This window comes from Gracilinanus agilis, chromosome 5 (assembly GCF_016433145.1).
Source record: "Gracilinanus agilis isolate LMUSP501 chromosome 5, AgileGrace, whole genome shotgun sequence".
Classification (NCBI taxonomy): Eukaryota; Metazoa; Chordata; class Mammalia; order Didelphimorphia; family Didelphidae; genus Gracilinanus; species Gracilinanus agilis.
In genome coordinates, this window is record NC_058134.1 from 273,226,416 (window position 1) to 273,238,506 (window position 12,091).

The 12,091-nt window shown below is 35.9% G+C and overlaps 1 protein-coding gene across 1 annotated transcript in view; it reads right to left on the reverse strand.

The window, feature by feature from the left end:
- The window catches only part of TBK1 (TANK binding kinase 1), a 55,254-nt gene that overhangs the window by 17,017 nt on the left and 26,146 nt on the right, over positions 1–12,091 (reverse strand). The window contains exons 8-13 of the mRNA XM_044679321.1: positions 9,851–9,961; positions 5,768–5,947; positions 4,785–4,981; positions 3,928–3,986; positions 3,121–3,212; positions 341–442 (exon numbers count right to left, since the gene is read on the reverse strand). Coding sequence (XP_044535256.1) covers positions 341–442; positions 3,121–3,212; positions 3,928–3,986; positions 4,785–4,981; positions 5,768–5,947; positions 9,851–9,961 — 741 coding nt within the window. The remainder of the gene's footprint in view (positions 1–340; positions 443–3,120; positions 3,213–3,927; positions 3,987–4,784; positions 4,982–5,767; positions 5,948–9,850; positions 9,962–12,091) is intronic.

The window sequence follows — 12,091 nt, forward strand, 5'->3', positions numbered from 1 at the left end:
TAAGATTTTATTTTCAGGAGAGGGTTCATAGCTTAAGGTAGAAATAAAATGTCTGTTTTCAATTTTTTTTCCTTTTTAAAAAATGAAGAATGAAAACAAGAACCACGAATGCCTTAGTATTTAAATCTTCCTATATTTTATTTTCATATTATAGCTACTAGACTAACAGGAACTTTACCTTAAATACTATCAATAAAATAAATTCTTTTAAAAAGGTTATTAAAATGAAATTTCAGAAAACAGCAAATGATAAAATCAAAGTGATATGACAAAGATACCCAAGAAATGCAACTGAATCTAATATTTTAAAGACTAGAAGCAAGGAAGTGATCTTACTTACACTTTCACAGTTTTTTCAATGTTCCTGATACAGAAATCCAGAGCAATCACAACTTCTGTCTTTTTGTGTATGGTTTCATTATAATCTTCTTTAATCAGTTCACTGTAAAATAATACTAACTACATTAGCCTACTTAAAGAGTTATTAGATTTTCTCTTTCCTACCCCTTATAGTAACAACAGCTGTTAAGAGAAGTACCATTCTTACAGATAATATGATATACAGCAGGCATACTTTATAACAACATTCCTAACATATATGAAATCTGATTCAGATTCTGAGGATATTACTGAAAAAAAAAATTTACTTCTAAGCACAATTGTAGCAGTTAATTATGACATGTTTAATAACTGGCTGATTAATGTTTTAGAATTTGGGAATCTTATAAAATTCTATGAGGGTAAAGTTCACTAATGAATCTGCTTGGTATTCAATTTATGTTACTGTAGTTTATTTTCCCCCACTGGAAACACCTGACATTGTGATACACATTCCTTTTATAATTAAGCCATGAATTCTCCCTAGAAAAAGTAAAACCATATATGTAATATGAGTTTTCTTCTTTTCCATAACTTAAGAAGATCCTAAAATTTTCCTCCTCCTATGACTCATTAAGCTGATAAAGAAAAGAAAGAACAATTTCATTGGTCACTGGAAAATGCACTTGAGTGGAACAGGGAACAAGTGAAACTGAAAGTTTATTTCAACAGTATGACCTAAACGAATATAAAACCTTTCATGAAGTGTTTTCTTTTTCTGAATTAAAGGAATTAGTTATTAAAATCTTAGTGCAGATAAAACTTTCATTTCCTCACTACCTACTCTCTTCTTACCCCTTGTAATCAAGTTTCTGTTCCCACAACTCCACAGAATATATTCTCAAAGGCCACAAGACCATGACCTGATAAATCTAAAGGCCTTTTGGGGAGCTCATCGACTCTCATAACTTCAACAATCACTTCTATGCAGATGGTTCTAGCTCTCTCCCTCCAGTCCCAACTTCTGAATTTCAGGGCCTTACCTCTTGAATACCTACAGAAGGCTCCCATGTAACTGCCCCACTGACTCTTCAAACTCAAAGTCTTCAACACTGAGCCTTTTATGTTTTTCCCCAAATCTAAACTTTTCTGACTTCATTATCTGTCAGTGGTACCACCACATAGTCCCCTATTGTGAAACTTTGGTTTTATTTTTGGCCTTTTCCTCTCTTCCTTCACCATTCAACTACAAACAGCTGTCACTTTATAGAGATAATTCGGCAATGTTTTTCACTTCTATCCTTCTCATTGCCATCATCTTGGTCCCAATCACCACTGGCCTGGGCTACTACAAGAATTTCTTAACAGATTTCCTTGCCCATTGCTTTATCCTTCTGTCCAATAACCTTCACACTGCTGCCAGATTGATCAAAGAATCTGAAAGTTTGAAAGGAACACAAGTAACCCCACCCCATGCATGAAAGGAATTCTTATAATCACCTATCTGATGATAGCCAAGAAGGTGGAAACTTTCAACTCTCTAGGGAATCCATTCAACTTTTCCACGGTTCTAATTCTTAAAAGTTTTTCTTCAAATCAAGCCCAAATTATTACTCTTTTGTAAGTTCCACCCACGGGTTGTGATTCTTCCTTTTAATTACATATTTCCTTCATGCCATGATCTTTGGAAGAAATATTCTTGCCACTACATCATTTAAAAGAGTTAGAGACCCTTTAGATCAGGGGTCGGCAATGTATGGCTCTCGAGCCATATCTGGCTCTACCTCCTGACCTGCTAGTCTGGGCAGAGCTCCAGGATGTGCCCCAAGAGGCCTTCAGCTCCCGCCCCATATTCCAGTGCCTTCTGCCTCCATCCTCCTCCTTCCACATATGTTTGTGGCTCTCACCGCCAAAAAGGTTGCCGACCCCTGCTCTAGATGGAAACTTTTTAAGCATCATAAACTATCCATTCTCAGATTTGTATCATTTACAGATTTGAAGAGCATGAATAGATCATGGGATAATCTACTAAATATCTTATGTACTATATTAACAAAGTCTTTTTAAGTCCTAATATAAGTCTGGAAGGATATGGCCACAGTAACTTAATAAAAAGGATACTTTTTTTTTTTTTTAATACTGCAAGTCTAACCTTCTGAGATTGTCATGCTGGGGGATTAGCCTGCTTTCTAACAATGGCTGCTGGTGGCAGATTAATAGGAGGCACTTAAATGCTTGTTGAATGATGAATGAAAAAAAATCATACCTAATAGGGATATTTTCTTAAGAAATTAACTTAAGCAAGGCAGGTAGGTAGCTGAGTGGAAAGAGAACCAGGCCTGAAGTCAGGAGGTCCAAGTTCAAATATGACCCCAGATACATCCTAGCAGTGTGACCTCTGGCAATCACAAAACCCCAAATGTAGGCCCTTCCGCTCTTCTGTCTTAGAACTGATAATTTAGTGTCAATTTTAAGACAGAAGGAAAGGGTTAAAAAATTAAATCAACTAAGCTATTTATCTAAATTACTTGCTCAGCTAAAAGCATATCTGATTTGCTAAAAACCGAACAGTTAAGTGTAAAGTTCAGGGAAAGTATTTTGAGGAATTAAAATCATATCAAAAGGCAGCAATGAATAGACACTGAATTATCAAACAAAATCGTTTTCCAGTATGTACTCCATATCTGATAAGCAGGGACAATAAAGCCATGCCAATTTAATCTATTTTTTCTTATGACATGATCTGACAAAGATAGTCTTTCTTGATAAATGATCATTCTCAAAATTTAATGTATTACTTACATCAACCATCGTATTCCTTTTCTCATCAATTCCTGATAAAGCAGCAAAGAGCTGGCAATTCTACAGGCATAACAGACCACACCTGTTATTGTCTAATAAAAAAAAGGTTAGTGATAACTGGGCTTATTGTAATAAACTATAAACATGCAAAAATCTTCAAGCTTGTTATTAGTGTTATTGATATACTGAGTTGACTAAATGCACAAGAAACTTAAAAACAAACTTTTTAGGATACTAAAAATTAAAGTTTACAAGCACACATCAATTATTAAGAGAATTAAATCTGACAGGCATCAAAAGAAAGTCTAAGCTTTCCTTATCTTTAACATGATCTAAATATCTTGACCTGACTGAAGAGTATTTAAAATGAATGTTCTAAACTGAGAAGTTCATAATAAAATATGGGACAAAGTACTGGAAAGTGTATTAAACACTGCACAAAAGAGAAAAGCCAAAGGCTAGCAAAGGAGAATTTCCCTTGTTGTATCAGGAGTACATTTAATTTATTCCTCTTTTCCAAGGCTTTGGATTTTGGTCTCTTTTTCTTTTAACTTTTGTAACTGAGTAGAAAAATGTCTCTATTTTTGGAATGGTCTATATTTTAAAAATGAACTCAGAGCTCTGTTTAGAACATTCTTTTTTGTAGAATTGTACCTCAGGTAGGTCAATATATCTTTAAAGAATTACATTCTGGGCTGGGTAAATATAAGGACAAAGGTCATACAATGTTATTCATCACTTCAACAGATTATTTTTGAATTTAAATCAAAATCCTTAAGAATAAAAAAATTCTAATTAAATACTAACCTTAGCCATACTAGCATCACCATCCAAATCATAACGTGGATGTACTTTAGGGAGTGAAACTAAAACAGGAAATAAACAATGCTCAGACACTAAAAAAGTAGTGAACATAACTTCTAAAATGTTTTTTCCTCTGCCCAGTTCAGAACAACTTATAATGTAATTGATGTTAACTACACTCAAGTGAATTTCCTTAGGAAAAAAACAAATCACTTAAATAATACCATCATTAAATTAAATCTTACTAGTTATTTAAATACTTAATAGGTGCCTGTTATTTCCAAGACATTGTGGTAGGTTGTCCATTCAGAGATCCTATTCTCACCAATTCTCAAATTTACTTTTTCCAAAATTACTTTATAATTTCATTAATATCTCTAAATAATAGGCTCAACTCTACTGTTTAAAAAAAATGTAATGGAGGCAGCTAGGTGGCTCAGTGGATTGAAAGAGGCCTAGAGACAGGAGGTCCAGGATTCAAATCTGGTCTCAAGACACTTTGTGTGACCTTGGGAAAGTCACTAAACCCCCATTGCCTAGCCCTTGTCATTCTTCTGCCTTGGAACCAATACACAGTATTGATTCTGAGATGGAAGATAAGGGTTTTAAAAAAGTTTATGATGATGAGAACTGCATTTACAAATTATATTATATTCTAGGAGACACTTTAAGTCAACTATATGATGCAGAAAAAATTTAGCTCAATACTTTAGTTTTTATCATGGAAACTTTCCAATAATTTACATAAATGAATTCTTTACACAAAGTTCTACCTTTCTATCATTAATTCTTATAAGGCTCATGCAATAATTAAAAAAAAACAGCCCCCTCATCCCGTATAAAATAAGAAATCAGCATACTTTTTTCATACATCAATCCTACAGTGCTTATAGGCTCCCGGCTTACTACAATGATAGGATTTTCTTCAGTAGTTTTAGGGAAATTCTGTGCCAGTCTTCCAGGTTCAAGCATTAATCGCCGCCCTTCATAAATCAATTCTTGATTTGAAGAAACAATTTTGGTCTGTTTATAAACTAAATCATGGAACACAGTAGCACTGTGGGGGAAAATCCACAAAGATTATAATACAGTGACAAATTCTTACTAGTAGTATTTTAACAACCACACTAACCACACTATAACCTCTGGTTCTATAAAATGGGCTTATTTTCATATTCTGATAAACATATATGACACTGCTATAAACTGAACAAATTCTATTAAGTAAAAAAATAATCACAGACATAGTCACCAAGTTCCATTCATTTAGCAGACAATTTTGTTATACGAATACTCACATTATATGAAAAATCTTAATAGCTAAGGACTTAATAGCTAAGGATTCATCAATCATAACCACTTCTGTAAACAGACTTCAAAGTCACTAGTTCCAGGTCAACCAAAGGCCATCTCAGCTGAGGCTTTCTACCTGCTACCCCAGAGGCTCAGTCAGCATCATCTCAGGGGCCTTCAATAGGTCACAAGACCCTAGTGTTAAGGAAGTTGTGGTTTTAAAGCAAAGGTCACTTAGGGAATGGGCAGCAATGATTCACTGGGATAAAAAACATTGCTGCTATAATAACAAGCTCCAGGATTACAGACAACACGATTTTATCTTATCTACAATGACATCACAAATATATAATATCACTAATATATAGGTTATTTAGTTCCAATATACATAACTTTTAATCTAACAGTATATCTATCAATCTTAACTCTATTCAATCTAACAGAATCACTGATCCCCTTGAAATCACTATAAACCGAGGAAATACTGATTTAAACAAGTAAAGGCATCAAAATTATCCTCACAATTTAAGAATGCAAAATAAATACTTACGTATTACAACTATGAATATAAATCTTGTGGGCTGTCATTTGTTGTAATGAAAAAACATGCACTATCATTCGGTGAAGTATATCACTAGTTTCAGCAAAAAATTGGTCAAAACCCCAGCATTTTTCCTGGTCAGCTTCAAGAATGTTTGCCAGAACAGGAGTAAGCAGTACTTGTAGACCTCTGAAATAACATTGATTTATAAGTTCAATGTTTCATTTTTAGCAATAATAATAATATAATACACTTATAAGATACAGCTTCAAACCTAAGATAAAATGTCGATTTCAATGCTCCCAAAATCATTAGTGCTTTACATATACCAAAAATAATAGATCATTTAAAATGTTAAATTTATTCCTTTTTCAAGTGAGGCTACTGATAATCCCTCATGAAAATAGTTACCTTGGGATTTAGCACTCAAAGCTATTTAAATAACCTTTGAATAAAGAATGTGCTTTACTCAGGCACAGTATTAATTTTAAACATTTTCACAGCCAAGGATGTAGAGTTTAGTGATTAGCCATGGAACAATCTGTATGAGAAGGTAGACAGAGTCAAACTTTTGTGGTCTATTACATTTTTGGAACATATATTGTTATAATGATCCTGGCGTAATGAGGAGCTGAAGCTGAGTGTGTGTGGGTGATACCTAAGTGTAACACTTAAGTTGTGATAGTAAGAAACAAAGGACCCCACAGAAACAGTTGTTGTGAATCTGCTGAACTCAACTTCAGAACAGCGTCCCAGAATAGCCACAAATGAAGAATCTGTGATTAGAATTGTACAGCTACTTCTAACTGACTCTTCTAGCCTAGAAAGGATAATGCTAAAGTTGACTGCAGATTATATCTTGCTATGACTCATATTATTTTCCTTTCCCTCAAATGTCCCAGGGGTATAATCACTAAGCCCTAAGATAGAGTTGACACCAAATAAAGATTTAATGTTATCAGGCTTAGGAGGGGAAGCAAGGTAATAACTGGGAAGGAGGGAAAGGGGAAGTCCTTAACCTAAGCTAATGATAAAGATGGTGTAATCAGGCTTGTCAGTTGTCAGTTGCTAATTGCCAGTTGCCAGTCTGGCTGAGTCAGACTGGATTTAACCTAAATCAGGTTATTTGTTTCTAGATGTTGTTGCTTCTTCTTGGTGGACAAATCAGGATCAGGTTATTCAGTATAAGGATAACACAGGATCTGGGACTGTGAAATTGGTTGGTGCAGATTGCTGGCAACTCAAGTTGACCTATGGCCTATCCTCACCACCACAACCTTCCACTTCCCCAAGTATCTCAGATTGAGGTCGAATTCCCAGTTCAAATCCTTCCTTATATACCTGAGTTTTAACTGTCCTGGCACATGGCACTTCCTGCCAGGCTCAGCTCATTCTATGTTCTAGGTTCTAATCAGGTAACTGTCTGTCATCTTGTTTTCCATATTGCTGTGCAAAATATCATTACAATATGCACAGTCCATTTGAACCAGAAGACCCCAGTATTAAGATTCTGTATTCATGTATACATGCTCTTTGTAGCTGAGATATTCCAATTTTTATCACAGAACACTTACTGAATACCCAGTGTTATTTATAGATTAATTAGATAAGGTCTTATAGAAGTTTACTATATGTGCTTCATTGCCCAAATTGGTAGTCAGCCATCTATATTAAAAAGCAAGTTTCAATGCTCTAATTATTAAACAGCATGTTTTTATTTTAAGGTATTGAAATTCTATCAGCCTAGGTTATAGGTAAGTTATAGAGCAGACATAGATTTAAGTTAGGATAGAAAGCTGACAGCTAAAAGCAAGCCATGACTGAGTGCATGGACATTCCAAGGACAGAATGAAAAGTGAGGTTTGAAAAGGAGAATGGACTTCTTGGCTAAGCTGGAAGAAGGAGGGTGGATTTTGTGGTCCAGCTTGCTGAGCAACTCAAGTAGCTGTGAAGTTTTGGGATTTTAAAGAAGATTGAAGAGATCATCAATCAACACAGCCTAGGGTTGAGAAAAGGTTTCAGATCTGCAGCTGGTGGACGGCTGTCAGATAGCCTTTCTCCCTAAAGCTTCATTTAGATTTACTAGCTTTTAAAGGATTTGTTCCCGTTCCTGTCATCATCTAGAATCAGCCTGAGCCGTGAGAAAACCAAACTCCAGCCCACTCCAACATAGCTAGAAGCTGTGTGTTAGTGAAGTAAGGGAAGAGCCAGCTGAACTCCTTATATTCTAAAGGCAGTTGAGGCAGTTGGTTTGTTCCTTCAGTGTTAGAAATCCTTCACCCACTTTTCCACCTAATCCACATTAAAATCTGTTTTAATATTCTTCCTGTGTCTCCTCTACGCCAACAAGAACCCACTATTGAGTTACCTTAATATCCCTGGTATCCCTGGCTATTTGGTAGACAGTTAAACTGTCAACTGTCATTGCTCATTCCCACACATTCCCTGTGTGGTATATTCAGTATTTCTAGTCAATCTTTGTGGGGTGTGTTCCCATTATTCCCTGGCTGACACCCAGTCTAGTCCAGTCCATCTTACCCCTTCCACCTTATTTCATTTTTTCAGGGGCCAGTCCAACTTCTGTCCAATGCTACTTAGTTCTTGACCCTAATTCTTCAGACTCCTATTCCAACATAATGATCTCACCAGGTAGTGGGGATAGAGATGTTCCCTATTTCTGGACCAATGCCAGGTCAACATTTTCTGTTTCTATGCCCTTTTAAAAAAAAAAAGTCTGAGATTTTCAATGAACAACTTTAAACAACAAAAGGGAAATCCTATTAGGAGGATCTGAGAAAGGAGAGCTCAAGATAGGTTACAATGTGTTGTAATCTCAATTTTTTGCAGAAGGACATTAAACCATAAATTCCAAGTGATCAAAATGTTACCTTGGCTTTAATAACTAAAGACACTGTAATGTAATTCTCTATTATTTTAAAAGTTTCCTTCAACTTAGTGCTTTGTTGATTATTATTTTTATCTGACAAAATAATTTTTCTAGCTGTGGCAGCTCAATGACCCAACAATTACCAGAATGTGAACTATTAGAAAAGTTCTAGAAACAAAAAGTGCTTTATAATTTCTCAGCCTTGAGGAAACTTGCTATAGGGTTCTGGACAAATGTTTCGCAAAAATAAAAGCAGTGTCACAATCCTTTCTCTGAATCCCCAACCCCAAGCCTATGTACATTTATGGTGTGGCTGCTTTTGGCAGGCACTGTGCTAGGGGCTCCCTATTCTTATTGGATCTTGGATTTGACAAGTGTAGGATGCTCCTATAGAGGAATTCTTCTAAAACACAGACTGGCTCTTTCTGAAACTTAACTGACTTGGGGAGTTGTCTGGGGCACCGAAAGCTTAAATGACTTTCCTGGGGTCACATGATCAATAGTTGGCAGAGATGAGCCTTGAACCCATGCTTTTCTGACTTTGAGACTAGATTTCCATCTCATATATCTATGCCATGCTGCCTCAGAGGCCAGGGATAAAAAGATAAAAACTCCTGTGGAGAAAAAATGTGTATGTGGATAAGGAAATACAAAGTATTTTGGCAGGTTTTTTCTGTTTCTGTTTTTTTTGTGTGTGTGTGTGGTGAGGGATAGCGGGGAGGCCCACACTGCCAGGAAATAGAAAACACTAACTAGAGAGAAAGTTTACAAAAAGCTGAGCACTTGAGCTGGACTTTGGAGAGCTACAGTTACCTGGATACTTCATAAATTTTAAATAGTTGCTGAATTTGAATTGAGTAATATTATCTGTGGCCAGTCACTTCACTCAGGTGAAGTATGGGTCTACTAAGACTAGCATCCTGAGCTAACTTCCTTATTATTTCAAAGTCAGAACTTCAAACCCTGACTAGTCATTTCAGAAGTGTAGTTATAAGTCTAAGCAATCATGTGAAGGATAACTGCAAATCTATTACAAATGGAAAAAAAAAACAATTCAAAATAAATGCACTATAAATGGCAGGTGAGTAGCAACATCTTTAAAGGGAATAATATGGATTAGAGAATATTTGTAGATTTAGGAGCTGGAAAAATTATGGTGTTAACCAACTAGGGTCATGAAGATTAGTTAAGTGCAATATACTTACCTAGAAAGGCTACAAGAAATAGGCATGTCTGCACTCCAGTCAATTGGTCCATTTTCTGCTTTTTGTACTCCCGATATTGCACCAGAAGGTTTTCCAGTAATTATTTTATACCTTTGAGATAGCAAAAGCAGGCAAAAACAAATAGTTCATTATGTCATGGCTATTAATCAGTAATGTAAAAGCCTTTTTCATATGAGTGTCTCTGACAAATGTCCTAGAACTTTGTACTATGCACAAAAATCACAAATGGGTAAAAATATGTTGGCTAGGAGTGAAGGGCAAAGAGGCTATAATAATGTTTTCATTACTGTTATAAAGAAACCTTAACTCCACTAGAGCACTTAGAGGGAGAGAAGGAAGAAGCCTGTAGGAGGCAGCACTGTACTCTTTCCTAGAGCCACACTGCCTCCTCTGAGCCATTGTCTTGCTCTCCTCTTAATCCTTTCTTTTAATATAATTTTAGATTTAGACCTGGAAGGGACCTTAGAAGCTCTCTTATCCAAGCTTCTCTTTTTACAGATGAGGACCTGGGGTCCAGAAAAATTGAATTACCTGACTAAGGTTATATAGGAAGCAAGCTGCCCAAGGTCCTTGTAAGAAATAAAATGGATATAAAAGGATAGATTTAGAAATATTATGGTTTTTAGAAAAATGAAGCCACATGCCATATTAAAGAGTTAGTTTGAAAGACCCGCCATACTTCCATCACTATCTTCCTTCAGCATCCAAAGAGAGCATGCCCTTCCAGGCACTTCCTTTTTATTATTCTCTCTACGTCATTATACTTCCTGTCTACGTGATTATACAAGAGGAATCATGGGAAATGTAATTTGAAAGAGCCCTAAATGTCCAGAGGAAGTTTAGATCAGGGACCTCAAAATTAGTTCAAGACCCCCAAATTTCCAATATCACATCCTCTAAATGAGAGTTCACAAACAAAAACAATGCAACCAAAATCAGAAGGGAAACAACAAACTGGGAAAAAAATCTTTATAACAAAAAACTCTGACAGAGGTCTAATTACTTAAATATACAAGGAGCTAAATCAATTGTATAAAAAAATCAAGCCATTCCACAATTGATAAATGGGCAAGGGACACGAATAGGCAATTTTCAGATAAAGAAATCAAAACTATCAATAAGCACATGAGAAAAATGTTCTAAATCTCTAATAATTAGAGAAATCCAAATCAAAACAACTCTGAGGTATTACCTCACACCTAGCAGATTGGCTAAAATGACAATAGAGGAGAGTAATGAATATTGGAGGGGATGTGGCAAAATTGGGACATGAATGCATTGCTGATAGAGTTGTGAACTGATTCAACCATTCTGGATGGCAATTTGGAACTATGCCCAAAGAGAGCTAAAAGACTGCCTTTGATCCAGCCATAGCATTGTTGGGTCTGTACCCCGAAGAGATCATAGGGAAAAAGACTTGTACAAAAATATTTATAGCTGTGCTTTTTGTGGTGGCAAAAAACTGGAAAATGAGGGTATGCCCTTCAATTGGGGATGGCTGAACAAATTGTGGTATATGCTAGTGATGGAATACTATTGTGCTCAAAGGAATAATAAACTGGAGGAATTCCATGTGAACTGGAAAGACCTCCAGGAACTGATGCAGAGTGAAAGGAGCAGAGCCAGAAGAACATTGTACACAAAGATGGATACACTGTGGTAAAACTGAAAGTAATGGACTTCTGTACTAGCAGCAATGCAATGACCCAGGACAATTCTGAGGGATTTATGGAAAAGAACACTACCCACATTCAGAGGAAGAACTACAGGAGTGGAAACAGAAGAAAAACAACTACTTGAACACATGCGTTGAGGTGGACATGATTGGGGATGTAGACTCTAAATGACCATCCCAGTGCAACTATCAATAATATGGAAATAGGTCTTGATTGATGACACATGTTAAAATTAGTAGAAATGTGTGTTCGGCTATGGGGGTGAGGTGGGGTGGTGGTGGGGTGGTGGAGGAGAAAGTAAGAATATGAATCATGTAACCATGGAAAATTTTTCTAAAAAATAAAAATAATAAATGAATAGAGAGTCCAATTCAATTTCCATTATACAATGTTAGCAATTACCACTTCCAGTGTCTTCCAACTTTCTTCTTAAAAGTATTGCTGCTATATAAGCATGAATGCCTTCTCAATAATCTAGAAGCTTTTCATATTCTAAGGCATTCTGATTTCAGTTAGGAGAGTCTTGCTGTATTTTTCATGGAAT